The following is an 18,183-nucleotide window of genomic DNA, read 5'->3' as shown; positions in this document are numbered from 1 at the left end:
TCTTGAAAAGTTCAAAGAAGATCCGACGTTTTCGAATCAAATTTTGTTCAGCGATGAAGCCAATTTCTGGTTCATTGGGTATGAAAATAAGCAAAATTGCCGCATTTGGGGCGAAGATAAACCTGAAGAGATTCAAGAGCTGCCATTTCATCCAGAAAAAAACAACGGTTTGATGTGGTTTGTGGTCCGGTCGTATTATCGGTTCATATTTTTTCCAAAATGTTGCCGGTTCGTTAATATAACGTGATCCGAATTCTTATCTCGCCAAAGATTATTTGTAGTCTAAATAATATAAGTAAGGTCTTAAATATTGAATATATGACTTTTTATAACTGTAATAATATGTGTATAATCTGAAAATTGTAACTTTTTCTTTTACAAAATTTTACGCTCCTCCATTTGTACTTTCATTGCAGGAATTGATCAACACCGCGATATGCGCCCTGCTGTACTTCATCGCGTTCGTCGTGCAATTGGCCAAGTGGTCCAGCTATCCGGGCAGCCACGCGTATGGTTCAAATATCGCGGCCGGCGTATTCGGTGTATTCAATTTTTTGGCCTACGCCGCTGGCACATATTTCCTCTACTTGTCGCACAAGGGCGCAGCTGCCTACTAGCCGAAGCGCGAATGAACAAAATTAAGAAGAAAAGCAAATAGCAAATTCTACAGCAACAGCAACATGTAGCTCACCTCAAACCAGAACTTATGCATACCACCAAAAGCACTGAGCACAACAACACATACATACATACATACATATTGGAGCAATGATAAACTGATGCAACCATATGGCAACACCATTGATGTAACATGTAAGTGTAGCTCATTGCTGTAATTAGTCAAACAACAACAAGAACAAAGAAGAGAATGTTTAAAAAATCATAAAGCTAGTTCTTTAAACACTTTTACTGGTAGTTTTCGACATTTAAAATGTTCATGGAAATTTTAATTTTAGTAATAGGCGATAAATGTAACTTTGTATGATTAATATTAACTATTATATATTATTTTGGTTCTAATTTAATTAGCTGCGCTGCCTTTTACATACAAACATACCCACATACATACATACATATATGAACTTTTTTGCATTTTTGTAAAGTAAAAATCTTCTTATTAACAAGCATAATATTCAAAAATTTTGAAAATCACTAAAAATGAAATATCTCAAACTTCAAGTTTTTCTACTTTTATATGTCGTAACATTTTAAATATAAACATTTGCTCAGCACTAAGCGCACTAAAATACATATCTACATACATATTTTGTATTCAAATATTTCAAGGCATCAAAATGCCATAAATTATGCTACAAACTCTTTTACACAAAAGGCGGAAAAAGGCGAAATATGCAAATACAATATAAAGTATGTATATATGTTTTGGTTGTGAATATGTTTCACAGAAGAAACGGTCTAATTTTCAAGCAATTAGTTTCTAATATTTTAAATAATGAATTAAAATAATTTTTTACATTTTTGGTGTGCAGTAAAGTTGTATGTAACTGTGCAACAAATAATATTTATAATAAAAATAACTGCAATTTCATTGTTTGTTATATTAATATTTGTAAGAAATGAAAGATACACAGCTGTTTTTAATTAATAAAGTTATGTTTTATTTAAAGTGAATGAAATTGCATTTTATTTCGATAAAAATTGATGATTTTTTAAACACAAGTAGATCGTAGTTAATCAAAAATTATCGTTATTACTACTTAAAAAATATCCAATACCTTTTTACTCAAACGAATATTTTATTCTAGATCAGGGTAGATAATTTTTGGAAGCAAGCAAGAAAAAACGTAAGCTTTGGTTGCACTGAAGCTGGTATACCACTCACAAATAACGAAGCTGTCATACAAGCATTTGATTTTGATCGTTCAGTTTGTATGGCAGCTACATATATGTTGTAGTGGTCCGATCTGGACAATTACTTTAGATATCGTGGCGTTGTTTTAGAAAAAATCTATACCAAATTTACCAAGATATCTCCTCAAATACAAAAGCATTCCATACCAGGACTACATTCCGATCGTTTACTTTATAAGGCAGCTACATATATGCTATTGTGGTTTGATCAGAAGAATTTCTTCGGAGATTGTACCATTGCCTTAAGCAATTACCCATGCCAAATTTCGTGAAGATATCTCCACAAATAAAAAAGTTTTGCTTACAAGCGCTTGATACCGATCGTTCAGTTTGTATGACAGCTATGTGATATAGTGATCCGATCTGAACAATATCTTTAGATATTATAGCTTTTTCTTTGAAAGTAATCTATACCAAATTACGTAAAGATATCTCCTCAAATACCATAGCATGCCATACAAGGACTTCATTCCGATTGTTCACTTTGTATGACAGCTAGTATACTCTAACTAAAAACTGATTGACTAGTTTGAGTAAAAAGAAAAACAAATGGATTAGGCAAAATCGGCTCAGCTCGCCATACGGACCATTTAGATATTTATTTTATATTTTATTATATATTCGATATATATTTTTTCAGGGTATAAACAAAAACGCGATGAGACGAATTTATGCGTGATTTCCACGACTTGAGAACGGTAGTGAGAAAGTAAATGTGGTCCAAAAAATGGCTCATCATCTTGGTCATCTTTTTATTTTATATATTTTTTATAGGGTCTTAGATTTTTTTTTTCAGCGTGCTACAAACTTCGTCGAAAATTTAATATACCCTATTCAGGGGAGAATAAAAATCACTCAGACCTACGAATTTATAAAAAGAAAACTGTTTGGTGATGATTGTATGAGTCGTACTCAAGTTTATTCCTGATTACCACGATTGGGAAACGGTAGTGAGGAGGTAATTGTGGTGCAAAAAGGCTAGGCTGTCCATAAGCCAGAAATCGAGCTGAGTTGTTGAAAGAATCCGTGAAATTATTCATATCGATGCAAATTTTACTGCGAGGTTGTTGGCTTAGGGAATAAATACGGATAGTTTTAACAAAATATTTGAAAAAGGCATTTTGTTACATATTTATTTATTTATAATATATACATATAAATATCTATTCCAGGAACTCAAGTAATCGTAACCGATGTGCTGAAAAACATTTCAATTAATGACAAAAACGAATCTATGCAGGCATTAGTAGATCGCCCCAAACGTTGTATTGGGTCTAATGAAACCTATTTTGAATAGATAATTACTTTCAATAATAATATAATGTATAATTAATTGTAATTTTATTCTATATTAAAAAAAAATCGTTATTTTTAAGACATACTTCTACTTTGAGGGCTCTATCGAATGGACGCTTGGTGAAAATGTGCTACAATCTTTATCATTTGATATACATAGTTACTTGTTTCTTTGAAATTCTAAATCGTAATTTACAAATTTTAGCTTTGGACCCAATCGGATTCTTTGTTCCCTTTAAATGCAAAGAAAACTGTAATTTTTATAGTAGAAGGAGGAACAGAACTTTCCGAGGAAAAGCCTTAAGCGTGGATGGACGATGGGCCAAAGTGTTTAAAATGGTACAGCAAACGATCCGGTGGCGTGCGTAAATTATTGCCGGCGACAACAGGGAGGATACTAAAATTAAATATTTATCTCAAACATGATTACAATAAAACGTATATGCAATAGTTATTTAATTAATAATTCCAAGACTCCATTTAATTCCATGTAAGCCCTAGAGTACTGCATAATTTAATAAAGAACACAAACAATATTAATCAAGAAACTATTACATTTCAGGAAAATAAATGCCAAATAAAACCCAAATATTTCATAATCTAATTTTATTCATAAGCAAAATTTACTTGCACGAAGTCAAAAAAAGGCCTATCTTTTTTTCTAAAATTTACGCGAAAATGAAAATCTTGGTCATATAACATTTTCATAAACAACATCACCATCCACGAAACCAAAAACTCAATACCAAAATAATCAACATCACTAAGAATTGCAGATTTTACGAATAATCACAATTTTCTTTTTTTCCAATTTTACAAAACTTCTCAAATCCCTTTAATTTGAAACTAAAATGTTCAAAGAATCGCAATTTTCTTCTAATTTTCCAAAACTCCTCTTCAATCCCGTCAACTTGAGACCAAAATCAGCAAAATTGGCTAAGAATTGCCAAAACTACGAAGAATAGCAATTTTTTTCCAGCTTCCCAAAACTCCACTTCAATCCCTTCAATTTGACACCAAAATCATCAAAATCGGTTAAGATTTGCCGAATTTACAAATAACATGTTATTTTTTTCATTTCTTACAATTTTCCAAAACTCCTCTCAAATCCCTTTAGTTTGACACTAAAATCATCAAGCTCGACAAAGAATTGTCGAAATTACGAAGAATTATCATTTTCTTACAATTTCCCAAAACTCCTTTCAAAATCCTTTAATTTGACACCAAGATCATCAAAATCGGTCAAGAATTGCCAAAATTGGGAAGAATCGCAATTTTCTTCCAATTTCCCAAATCTTCTCTCAAATCCCTTTGATTTGACACCAAAATCATCAAAATCGGTCAAGAATTGCCGAAATTACGAAGAATCATCATTTTCTTACAATTTCCCAAATCTTCTCTCAAATCCCTTTAATTTGACACCATAATCATCAAAATCGGCAAAGAATTGTCGAAATTACGAAGAATCATCATTTTCTTCCAATTTCTCAAAACTCCTTTCAAAATCCTTTAATTTGAAACTAAAATTTTCAAAATCGGTCAAGAATTGCTGAAATTGTGAAGAATCGCAACTTTCTTTCAATTTTCCAAATCTTCTCTCAAATCCCTTTAATTTGACACGGCGGTCAAAATTGCCAAAAAATTTCATTTCCCCAAATCTACTCGCCAATTTGACACCAGGCGAAATCATCAAAATCGGTTAAAAATTGCCGCAAAAAAATTACAATATTTTCCCAATTTTCCAGCATACTCCTCAAAATCGACACCAAAATCATCAAAATCGCTACCGGCAATATTGCAGAACAACCGGAACTGAAGGCTGATGCCACGTTTACTTGAATAACTTTCATAATTCAGCACCGATTTCGATCGTTCAAGCACCAAATGAAAGGGCAAGCGTGCAGCTACACGATCAAATACTAAGGAAATATAACAAACTACAAATATAAGATATTTTTTGATGCAAATGTCTCTAAGCAACTGTACGATAAAAAAATGAAAATTTGATATTAATAAAGTAAGATGAAAGGATCTTCGTGTTACAAATCACTACAAATACACTTCATAAGTATATTCTGTTAAGGGCAACATTTCAACTTCAACACATTCTTAATTAATGCATGTTTTTGAATAGCTTCTTTCTAGCTGAATTGCCATGCTTGCGTAACAGATGAAAGTAAGTGCATACACTTATGTGTTCTAGAAGCGATCACCTTTCATTTGCCACCAAAATCAATTAAATCGGCTTAGTTTTACCAAAGTGCTTATCGCGCACGCAATTACAGGAAATGGTGGATAATGCAGTACTAATGCAGAATATGCGATCGATAATGCATATTCGCTATAACTTCGGCAAAATTGAACCAATTTCAATGATTTTGGTGGCAAACGAAAGGTAATCGCTTTAAAAATATAATTTTATAGCGCACTTTATTTCATCTTGTACGTAAACATTACAATTCAGTGCGAAAGAAGCGCTTCTAAAAATAGCAATACAACTGAATGTAGTGAATTTGAAATGATGCTATTTTGCAGACTATACATATAAAAGCATCTCAATCTATTAGTAGCAGAAAGATTGCTTCATCTTGTTTTATAAATACAAAATTCGAGTTTTTCATCACAGTGTTGCTTGCTCGCATATTCCTGCAAAAATGTCTTCTTATTGTGATTTGTTAATGTTTATTTGTAGTTGATTATATTGCTGCACGCTTGCCCTTTCATTTGGTGCTTGAACGATCGAAATCGGTGCTGAATTATGAAAGTTATTCAAGTAAACGTGGCATCAGCCTTCAGTTCCGGTTGTTCTGCATATTGCCGGTAGCGCAGTTCATACTGCGCCTTTGAGGTATGCTACAGGAAAAAATATTTTTTTGCGGCAGCTACCTACTGGGCGATTCTGGTCGCCTGGTGCAAATTGGCGATTTGGGAAATGAAATTTTTTGTTTGCGCCGCCGTGTGGCTGGGGTGACCAGATTGGAATTTTTTCGTAATTTCGGCAAATCTTAACCGATTTTGATGATTTTGGTGTCAAATTGAAGGGATTTGAGAGAAGATTTTGGAAAATTGAATGAAAATTGCGATTCTTCACAATTTCAGCAATTCTTGATCGATTTTGAAAATTTTAGTTTCAAATTAAAGGATTTTGAAAGGAGTTTTGAGAAATTGGAAAAAAATGATGATTCTTCGTAATTTCGACAATTCTTTGTCGATTTCGATGATTTTAGTGTCAAACTAAAGGGATTTGAGAGGAGTTTTGGAAAATTGGAAGAAATGAAAAAAATAACATGTTTTTTGTAAATTCGGCAATTTTTAACCGATTTTGATGATTTTGGTGTCAAATTAAAGGGATTGAAGTGGAGTTTTGGGAAGCTGGAAAAAAATTGCTATTCTTAGCAATATAGTTTTGGCAATTCTTAACCAATTTTGCTGATTTTGGTCTCAAGTTGACGGGATTGAAGAGGTGTTTTGGGAAATTGGAAGAAATGAAGAAAATAGCGACTTTTTCGTAATTTTGGCAATTCTTTGCCGATTTTGATGATGACATATGAAATTGAAAAATAAGGAAACAGTTAAATAAATATATTGTCTTTTTTTTATTTCAATAATCTTTATTTTAACATACCATTTACATACATCTATAAATATTGGATTTTACTAAAAAATACATGTTTTCTTCAATAAGAGTTCAGTTTTGTTATTCTAAATTATGTTTAGTATATTCATGAATGTCTTTCGACTGTTGCCATTATCTTTTTTTTACTTTTTTATTTTTGTAATGTTAATCTTAAAAAAAGTCTCAATTATCACAAAATACAGACATGTGGTTATACATATAATGAATAATGAAGCGCAGCTTCTCCACATGCGGCTTGATTTGTGTGGAATACCTCTCGGCAATCAGCGTGCTGCAGTGCTTTTGCATATAAGCGAGTTTGAAGAGTTCGCTGCCATGCGATGGCGTTGCGTCAAGTTTAGATGTTAACATGTCAATGCTGGAAAGTGATTTGTATGCGTGCGCTAGCTCAACGTACCAAACCTGGTACTAATCGCTTACTTCAATGCACGCCTTCGCTTCGCCGCGTTTACACCATGTAAATTTGGTAAAAATAATTGTGCTGGGAGGCTCTCATTTCTTAACATAGTATTCGCCGACTTTTACTCTTCCACGAACGAGTACGATTGTTAGAGTCGATCAGAACTTTCAAAATGTTAGCGTCAAGACCTGCGAAGATACCTGGAATATGCAAAAAAAAATAATAATAATCTATCAGTTGTAGAAAACACATACAGATAAAAGTATATATGTATGATAATATAGTATATAACTAGTCTGTATGTAAAATATAGCATTGCGTATTATGCGTTTAAAAACATTCAAAAAATATTAAACCACTAGAAAGAGGTATTATCAATAATTTGGCGGCTCTGTTGAAAGGAAGATGTTTGGTGCAAGAATCCTGTAATTTTGTATATGTTTCTTACCATTTTCATAGCAATTCATAAACCCAGAAAGTAAGGGATCTCGGCCTTTAGTACTGCTAAGAGGTCGACACTGAAATCTTGCAATCTTAAGGGGTATTCTAGTCCAAAAATATAAAAAACAGATTTTATTTTATTTTATTAAAAAATAACTAATCAAAAATATTGTAGACATTTGTTTTAAAACTCTAATTATCTTCAGAAGATTTGCGGAATCGGCAACCAAAATAGTTTGACTTTTCTCGAAACTTTTAACACCTTTATGTCGAACCTGTCTTTTTCAAAAAAAAAATTCGAAGGATTTCTTTGGTTTTACTGAAGTGATTTATCTGAAATTTTTAGAGACTTTTACGTCGGGAACTATCTATATCCCCAAATAATCAATTTTTACTATTTTTAAAAAAATTTAAACAGTCCAAAAAAGTGGTACACAAAATTTTTTTTGGCCATTTTGTGAAAAAAATTCCCAACTTTTTCGTAGAACCAGACATTGTTACATTATTCTTGATTAATGATTCTTTTGGGTTCAGTTTGCTGGGATGAAAATTATTTTAGGACACTTCAAAAATTACCTGAAAATTCATGCCTCCAGACTAGAATACCCTCTTAAACATAAATTCGGAGTTTCTACCAGGCGCACATGAACGAGTAGTAGGGGTACTATCGACTATTTTCATCGAATAACTTCTCTATTTATAGACCCATCATGATCGTTGAGGGCTCTATCGAAAGGGAGACGTTTGGTACAAGTATCCTCTAACAAGAAGCGATCCGGTTATTTGTTTCTCTTATATTCAAAGAATAAAATCAAAATGAGCAGACTTGGTACAAGTACCCTATAATTTTGGGGCCGAACCGGTTACTTATTTGATTCTTTTTACTATTTTCTTTGTAGTAGCCTCTGAACGGTATTCCAATTAAACTGCAGCGATTGTTAAATTTAGTTAAAACAACTGTTTGTTTATTTTACTGCGTTGTAGGTAAAGAAAAATTTTTATCATTATTACACTTCAACCATTGTAGTCACCAGATAAATGGAATGTTATTACATTTTAATAAGAATAAAGTTAATAATGGCGCAGCTGTTTTGATTATTTCAGACTTCGCAATTCAGTGGTTGAGGCAACTTACTTCCTTAAATGAACCATATTCTATACTTTTAGTAGACAGTTCGCTGTTGGACATTGGATTTACGGTCAACGCTCAAATCTTCAGAGAGAAAATGCACAATATTAAATTTTTGCTGGCTCTACTGTGTGTTTTGGGCATAACTGCAGTTATGGGTAAAATATATAATTTTTATGAATATAATAATAATATAAAATTTATTTCTTAACAATTTGCAATTTCTTCTTTTATTCAATCCTTTTCCCTTTTATTTTATTTTGCTTTATTTTTATGTAGCTCAACCTGGTTGCCAGCCGCGCATATATAGCGTTTCGGCTGGTCAAAGGATTTGTGAACGCCAATGTCTTACGGGACCAGGGTCCACCGCTGCTATGCGTTGCGCCACAGCACGTATTGCAACCACTGTTAGACTCTGTCCGCTGAACTGCTGTCGTCTGGGTTCGACCTGTCGGTGGGTTTTTCAAACTTAAATGAGTAGTGATGATAAAAGAATTAAATTTTAATGTTTTTAGTGCAAAAATGATATTCTTATTCATTGTAAAAGCCTTCTAATAACCTTTATATAAACACTTTTGAGTTTTTCCTGAAATAAATATTCCTCCAAAATCGTTATCCCATTATTTTGCTTATTACATCCAAAAATCATCTGATTGTACTTAATTAAAAATAAAATTTTCCGTTTTTTCTTTACTAAATTCCTTAAAAGTAATCTGTTTTTATTTATTTAGTTTTTTTATTATTATTTTTAAGAAAAGAAAACACTTATTTTGCTTGACGGCATAATCGTATGGGTATACAGCGCCCTGCTTCGTTGCGCGCAAAGCCTTCACGACAATAACAGCCCGACGGTGGCCTAACGTACACCTTAAAACATTCCGCATTCAAGTCAAGGCAGGTTCTTTCACAGTTCGGTCCGGGATTTAAGTAGATCTCATTTCGGCTACCGGAACAACGGCGTGGTCCGCCATTAGCTATGAAAATACACATGTAAATAACATAAGTTAAACTTAAGTCTGCAAAAGCAGCCAAGCAAATTCTATATAATAGGAATAATAAGATCCAAGGGAATATGCTTCAATTTAATAGTAAGTAATTAGACACGGAGCGCATTATAGCAGCCGTAGCTGAGAATGTACACTAAGACTGTGGAGAGTCGATTCGACGCCATTCTTAGCAACTCGGACTGACATATGGAACGACTTGACGCATTTTACATCGAGATCTTAAATTGAAAGCATACAAAATACAGCTTGTGCGAGAACTGAAGCCACTCGACCTTCTCAAGTGAAAACGCTTTGCTCTATGGGCTCTTGAAATGTTCCAAGAAGATCCCACGTATTCGTGCCAAATTTTGTTCAGCGATGAGGCTCATTTCTCACTCAATGGGCATGTAACCAAGCAAAATTTCCGCATTTGGGACGAATAGCAACCCGAAGAGATTTAAGAGCTGTAATTTCATCCAAAAAAACAACGGTTTGGTGTGGTTTTTGGGCCGGTGGAATCATCGGTCCATGTTTCTTCAAAAATGATGCCAGTGAGAACGCAACAGGCAATGGAGACCGTTATCACGCCATGACAACCGACTATTTGATGACTGAAATTTAAGCTCGTGATCTCGTCGACATTTGATTTCAACAAAACGGCGCCACTTTCCACACATCGCATCAATCAATGGATTTATTGAGAGAACACTTCGGTGAGCAGATAATTTCATGTTTTAGGCCGGTCGATTGGCCACCGAGATCGTGTAATATCACACCGTTAGACGAACGAGTAATCGAAAATTGGACTCAACGGATGGACCATCTGAGACGTAGTCGCGGCCAACATTTGAAAGAGATAATCTTCAAAAAATAAATACCAAAGAATATTATTTCTAATGATAATAAACATTCCCCATTAAATTTGAAGTTTCTGTGTTTTTCTCAAAAACGTAATGAACCTCGAAATGGGTCACCCTTTATAACTCGAAAGTGCGCGAAACCCTTCTTAAAACAATGAAATATTACGAACCTTTGACAACCGCAGTAAGGCTCAATAAAGCAGCAAAAATTAGTATGATTTTAAATTTGCACATTTTCTTAATAAACCGTTACTTCATATGAGGACAAAATTATAACAGTTCACCCTTTTATAGTAATTTTATAAAAACAGCTGACCTTACAAAATAATTTTCATTGAAATCATTGTATTGGGGTCAAGTTAACTTTTTTTTTTAAACACATAATAGTATTAATAAAAGGAACAATTGTTTTGAAATCAAAAGTCAGATTGGAATCGAACTACGAGTATAACGTGGGTTCGTTAAAACTACCAAAAGAAACTTCTAGAGCTTCTGGCGAATCCCTATTCTGTCATTTAATGATGGATTGTAATTCCTTCCTTTTTAAGGTCCCACTACATAATGGAGTACAAGTCTGAAGTGAAAGTTTGGCTCAAGGAGAACATCAGAGGATGATCAACTGACATTCCCACCAAACCCACAAGAAACCCTTCCCGACCTTTTGTGCCGGCTCACTGCCAATCCACCACGACTATCTTCGCATGACCCACTTTTTATTGCCATTATCCGTCAGCTCAAGAAATGGATCGATTTTTTTGCGATTCAGCAGTGATTTGCAGATGGAAATGTGGTTTATGAAGTTTTTTTACGTTAACTCGCGTGGAAACGGAATAGATGATACGAAAATTGCTTATAATTGGCTGTTAATAAATAATGGATTTCTTTTTACTAAGACCTTATATATTAGGTTAGTTAGATAGTTGATCCTTCGGCGTGGGATTGCACTCAGACTTTGAAATGCAGTCCTTTGTGAAGCCATACGAAAAACTCCTGTCCACAAGAAGCAAACGGAGCTCCTAGTCGTTCCCATTCCGCTGATCTTGAGATTGAGGTACCTGTCACTAAGCTAAGCGCACCAGCTTTCAAGTTTCCTGTAATATTGCTGTGGCCAGGTACCCAAACCACTCTCATATATTAATAGTATATTACTATTTTCTGTTTTTATTCAAAAATGGTAGCGGCCAACAAATACCCCTTCGAATTCGTTCTTTTAATTAATCCCCATTCAATTAAAAGAAAATTTGAAAATTGAGGAATACTTGTTTATATTTACAGTCACAGCTACTATATTATTTGTAATTTTCTAACATATTTTTATTGCGCCCCTCATACTTTGTACAGTTGATGACAGGAAGTGCCCATGCGACAGCATGTCGGCGGACAGAGCAAAATGGTTTGGCCAGCTCTTGCTGTAGCACAAACAGTGGATTGGCCCTGGATCGGAATGCAGGATCGTTGACAAACTCTTCGAGTTACAGTTATTTTAACGGACCTCATACGACAGTAAGTATTTTGCCCTAAAGGTAAACATTATATAGCAAAATATTCGATATGAAAATCGTTACGGTAATATGCGAATATGAAGCGCTTACCGAAAGCGGTGGCAGTCAGGCAAAATAACAAAATCCAAGCGAGTAATTTCATGTTGCGCTCGAATAACTCAACTGCTCCGGTTTGATGTTAAATTTAAAATAAATAGTAGAATAATAATGCTAAATATACTGTTTAGCGTATTTATAGGGATTTTCAGTTGAAGTCTACATATTTGTGTTGTTCGAAGTTGTTTTGTTTTTTGATTTGTTTACTGATTAATTGATCTTTAATTTAATCCATGGAAAACATAAATAATATTTTATAAGAGCCCGTAATCAAATGAAATTCTTTTAAATTTTAAGTCAATTCTTCTGCATATTTATTGTTGTATTTTATCAATACCTATATTATTGTTGCTCTTTTACGCCTCTTCTTTAAACAGATGTTTTAGTTACCAATGTTTTCTTGTTGGCGCTAAGTTACGGTAAACAACAACGAATAATAAAATATATGTATATTGTTTAATAATACATGTATATATATGTATGGCAGCATATTTCAACCATAACATCCCCAAAACCCTGCATCTTTTAGAGACTAAAAATATATTTAGCAAATATTTTTTTAGACTTCTTTAAAGAGAAAACTGTTTCTGACGGTAATTTTATTTTTCGCAATGAAGAAAATAAAGCAACCAAAGCTGGGAGTATACACGAAGACCCTGGAGAGTCGATTCTGGCTCAATGGGTACGTAAAAAACCAAAATTACTACATGTGCGACGAAGAACAACTTGAAGAGATTCAAGAGCTGCCATTTCTGCTAGACAAAACAATGGTTTGGTGAGGTTTGTGGGCCGGTGGAATCATTAGCCCATATTTCACCAAAAAAGATGCCGGTGAGAATGTAACCGTCAATGGCGACCGTTATTGCGCCATGATAACCGACTATTTGATGTCCGAAATTGAAGCTCGTGATCTCGGCAACATTTGGTTTCAACAAGACGGCGCCACTTCCCCCACATTATATCAATTAATGGATTTATTGAGAGAACACTTCGGTAAGCAAATAATTTCACGTTTTGGGCCGGTCAATTGGCCACCAAGATCGTGTGATATCACACCGTTGGGTATATTTAAAGTTTAAAGTCTATGCGGATAATACGCTTCGATTCAGTCCTTGAAACAAAACATAACGCGTGTCATCCGCCAGTTACTAGTCGAACTGCCGAGTCATCGAAAATTGGACTCAACGGATGGGCCATCTGAGACATAGCCGCGGCCAACACTTGAAGGAGATAATCTTAAAAAAATTAATGCCAAAGAATGTTGTTTCGAATGATAATAAACATTCCCCATTAAATTTGACAAATAAGTAGGGAATCTCGAAATGGATCACCCTTTAAAACTGAATAAAAGCTTTAAAGCCACATAAGTAATTAAGACTTTGTAACCAAGACATAGACCTATGACTCAATTGGGCCTACTTTATACCATATATTCAAGTGTATTTAGTAGAAGAATCCGCTTTTCTTGAGCAATTCGAACTTTTTAATTAAAGAAGTATGATTATATTAAAGGTACGTGAGATCTTTTGAAAGATGCTATATTAAATTGAGACCCACATATATAGCGGAATATTAAAGGAACAGTTTTATAAAAGACGATTTTTGAAGAAAAAAATTTAATATTTTTCGAGTTATGTGCGATCTTCGACGGCGCTAAAAAGGTCTCCCAATGCTGCAATGATTCCAGTTCTCTCCGTGGATGAAACTATGAAAAAATTATCTACTAGAATATATTGTAAGTGTGTTCGAAAAAATAAAATTACAACGTTTCAGAAAAAAATGAATTTTACACAAAATTTTGGCCGTTTTAGACCACTTAAAACTACTGGTAGATGACTGTATGGAGAACTAAACTGAACTTGCAGAAAAAACTTGATAGTGATCGGATCATTTGTCTCGAGTAATCGCTCAGGCAAATTTGAAAAATTGAGCTTTGAGAAAAACTTCTTTAAAGATGAACTGATGGAGGTGATTGTACTCCGCGGCTACAAATTACACAAATATAACCTAAAAACTATTTGGGATAACGATATAAAAAATTGTATGTTCCAACGATTTATTCTTCGTGCATTTGTCAATAAGTTCGAGGATCATTATTATTACTTTATTTTCTAGATAATATCAAGATCAGAGGAGAGTTATAAATTTTTGAGGCCTTGCTTTTTGTACTAAAGTTGTATTAAGAATAAAGTAGGCGAATTGTTAAGTCTCCTACCAAGTATTTCTGTGGGAATTTTATATATTAGAAGTTGAGTGTAACAGTATCAACAATTTTATAAAGGATGCAAAGCACCATGATAGAGAAAGTTGAATCGATCTAAATAATTACTTCGAATTAATACAAAAATTTAGTTCTTTCCTTAAAGCGGAAATGAGCAGAACCAAATGTCACTAGTACTGAAATCAATTAAATAACAGTTAACGGTCATGATTTTTTGGTATTGTAATGAATTATATCTTATGTACATATACATATACCAATTCAGCTGCTGAAGTTCAGACTATTTAAGCACAGACATTTGCTCAAATAATTTCAGTGAATAATCAACCATTGAAACCATCAAGACCAGATCGATTACTTTAAAAAATGGCAAAAGCTTTTAATATATTATGCCTAGTATGGGTTCTCACTTTGATTACAGTGCAGGGTAATCACTATCCTTTTAAATATTAAAATAAAAAAATCCTATTCTAAAACGCTTTCTTTTCTTCCAGCTCAAAACCGTGTGTGCCAACGAATAGCCATCAAAGCTCGTGCCGGTCAACGACTTTGTGAGCGACAATGCCCTCCAAACCGTTTGCCTATCTTATGCGCCACTGTACGAATTGTGCAAACCATTAGGTTATGCCCGCCATATTGTTGTCGCATCGGCGACAATTGTCGTACATTTTAATGATAAAAAAAATTTGGAAATATATTGCTAATAATAAAGTTGCAAACGTTGTGCACAAAACAATAAAAATGTATAGACGATTTTTTATAAAGAAATGGACGATATTTTATATATAATATGTAAGATGAAATCAGGTCTTATGATTTGTTTTTCGCTTTTTTGAGAATAAAAATCAAATAGATCATATCCTGTACACAGGAAAAATGCTTAGATAATCATTTCGGATTCATAAGTATAAAATATCATTCGCATAGCAAAATATTGTTAAAGAAGATATATGAAAAAGGATATTGTCACCTAAAATGCAAAATAACGTAACATCACTTTTCATAACTTTGCAGGCGAAAGAAAAACGATATAATCGAAACCACTCATATTAAAACAACATTTTTGGTTATAAAGTGGTTATATCTGACAGCGGAAGCTGAAAATTTTATGCTAGATATACTTGTATGTTATATGATGTAGGGAATCGTAAGCAATAAAAAAATCAATTTCGATTTTTTTGATGATTCGTTGTTTTGCATTTCTGGAGACGATATAAACAAAATATTTTTATGTAATATAAACCTCTGTGGTTATGTTCTGGAACTAGGAGCATGGTTGACAAGGAAGAGACGATAGGGTGAATCGTGTTACGGCTGGGAGAGAGACCTTCCCGAGGAATCTTTTAACGTCAGAGCATAATCAATTTCTCTTTTGAAAAATGTTTAGCATTTTTATTTTCAAATGATTCGAAATAACTTGGAAAAGCATTCAGTTTGTTGGTGAAATCTTTCACAAATACTAAACGATGTTGGGTTTCCCACGGTAGTTGGCAGATTGTGTTTTATGGATCTTAAATTAATCAATAGCTGCATTCCAAATCCGTCGGCCCCAACCAGGCGGGAAATTGCTAGAACTTCTCATGGTTAATGGAACGTCTGCTCCATTCATCGAGAGATCCAACAGGGCAAGAGAAGCATTTTCAAATTCAATTTTTTTTTCGTAGAATTTTCGAGCAACCCCTGTCGGCCAGCTTATCAAGCTCTTCGTACTCACGCATTTCAAAATGGCTTAACTCTCGGTATCTATCCCATCCCGCACGTGTAGTGGTCGATCGTAACGTTGCGAGGTAGGCAGCCTGTTTTCTCTCCGTTGCGTTACGGCACTCCTCGTCGTACCAGCTGTTCTTTTGCACTTTCCGAAAACCAATGGTTTCGGTTGCAGCTGTACGTAAGGAGTTTGAAATGCCGTCCCACAGTTCCCTTATACCGAGTTGTTGACGAGTGCTCTCAGAGAGCAGGAGTGCAAGCCGAGTAGAAAATCGTTCGGCTGTCTGTTGTGATTGCAGCTTCTCGACGTCGAACCTTCCTTGTGTTTGGTGGCGCGCGTTTTTTGCTGCACAGAGGCGGGTGCGAATCTTAGCTGCAACAAGATAGTGGTCCGAGTCGATGTTAGGTGTGCTACCTCGAGCGCACGCACATCTAAAACACTGGAGACGTGTCTTCCGTCTATCAAAATGATCGATCTGGTTGGTAAAGATTCGATCCGGAGACAGCCAGGTAGCTTGATGAATCTTCATGCTGGAATCTAGTACTACAGATAACCATATTTCGGGCAAGAAGTCAATCAGCCTCAACCCATTTGGGGATGTTTCGTCGTGGAGGCTGAATTTACCGACCGTAGTGCAAATATACCTTCTTTGCCCACCCTGGCGTTAAAGTCGCCAAGCACGATTTTGACATCGTGGCAGGGCAGCTCTCATAAGCGCGCTCCAAGCGCTCATAGAAGGCAGGTCACATCGTCCTTCTCTTCCGTCGGGGCGTGGGCGCAAATCAGCGATATGTTGAAGAACCTCGCTTTGATGCGGATTGTGGCTAGACGTTCATTCACCGCAGTGATAGTACTCGGCGACGGAGTCTCTCTCCCACCACGAATCCTACACCAAACTTGCGCTCCTTTATATGGCCACTGTAGTAAATGTCACAAGGACCTACTCGTCTCTGTCCTTGTCCCGTCCATCGCATTTTTTGGACGGCGGTGATGTCAGCCTTTGTCTTTACGAGGACATCAACCAGCTGGGCAGCGGCACCTTCCCAATTAAGGGACCGGACATTCCAGGTGCATGCCCTCAATTCGTAGTCCTTATTTCGTTTGCCATGGTCGTCATCAAAAGGGGGGTCTCTCATCCGAGGCTGGTTGTAGCTCTTCATGGGGGTAAAAAGCGATGACACGTATGTTTTCGAGAGAAAAGTTCAAGGAACAATGAAAGACGGGGATAGCCATAATACTAAATGAAAGATTTTCCTCACGGTGAACTTCTACACATGATTTAAACCACTCATATTAAAACAACAATTGAGTTAAAAAATTTTATGTGATATACTTGATTATATGATAGCGAACAGAAGCAAAAATCAATTTCGGATATTCGTTGTTTTGCATTTTAGGTGACGATATAAACAAATATATTTGTTTGTAAAATGTATAACCCGAACTAGGAAAGAAAAATGTTTAGCATTTTTTTTTATTTTCAAATGATTCGAAATAACTTGGAGACATTGCTGGTGAAAAAACTAAACATGGGTTTTTATATGTATCTTAAATTAACATAATGCATTCCAGTCTTCCAAGCTTTCTTTCTCCTCATTCCAGAGATCCAACGGAAGCATTTTCAAATTCAATTTTACACAACTACAAGTAACGCCAATGGCTTATTTGCTGAAGGATTCACAATTGGGCTCATACTGCTCATATCATACTCGTTGCATATAGCTATCATTATTTTATGGAAGACTCTTTTATTTGACAAGATCTCTTCGAAGAAATCGATCGGATCGGACTCCTATAGAATATAGCTGAAATTCAAGCTTACCAATCAAAATCAAGATCTCTTTATAATCTTTTTTGTTATAAAGAATGATGATTGAACTTTTTCACTGCAATCTATGACCTATTGTATCCTAAGCACTTGTGATTGGTTTTTCTTGTTTAGAGTATACTTCGACAACCTTAGGCTTAAAAGAAAGTGGTCGAAAGTGATTCAGCAAGTATTTCAATGACTAAATTGATCAACAATTTGCTCCAA

General features: G+C 34.8%; 1 protein-coding gene and 1 long non-coding RNA gene across 10 annotated transcripts in view; one reads left to right on the top strand and one right to left on the bottom strand.

Moving 5' to 3' along the window:
- Window positions 1-1,637, top strand: part of LOC126759871 (CKLF-like MARVEL transmembrane domain-containing protein 4) — a 46,314-nt gene extending 44,677 nt beyond the window's left edge. For all 3 annotated transcript variants that reach the window (XM_050475048.1, XM_050475050.1, XM_050475051.1), the window contains one exon: window positions 417-1,637. In XM_050475048.1, the coding sequence (XP_050331005.1) occupies window positions 417-617 (201 nt within the window). In that variant the 3' untranslated portion in view covers window positions 618-1,637. The remainder of the gene's footprint in view (window positions 1-416) is intronic.
- A 5,258-nt stretch (window positions 1,638-6,895) lies between these two features.
- Window positions 6,896-18,183, bottom strand: part of LOC126759875 (uncharacterized) — a 565,378-nt gene continuing 554,090 nt past the window's right edge. For all 7 annotated transcript variants that reach the window (XR_007667102.1, XR_007667097.1, XR_007667096.1 and 4 more), the window contains one exon: window positions 6,896-7,405. This is a non-coding gene — a long non-coding RNA (uncharacterized LOC126759875). The remainder of the gene's footprint in view (window positions 7,406-18,183) is intronic.

The sequence above is a fragment of the Bactrocera neohumeralis genome, chromosome 5, assembly GCF_024586455.1.
Source record: "Bactrocera neohumeralis isolate Rockhampton chromosome 5, APGP_CSIRO_Bneo_wtdbg2-racon-allhic-juicebox.fasta_v2, whole genome shotgun sequence".
Classification (NCBI taxonomy): domain Eukaryota; kingdom Metazoa; phylum Arthropoda; class Insecta; order Diptera; family Tephritidae; genus Bactrocera; species Bactrocera neohumeralis.
The sequence above is the reverse complement of the archived record's forward strand: the minus strand, read 5'-3'. Positions and strand labels throughout refer to the sequence as shown.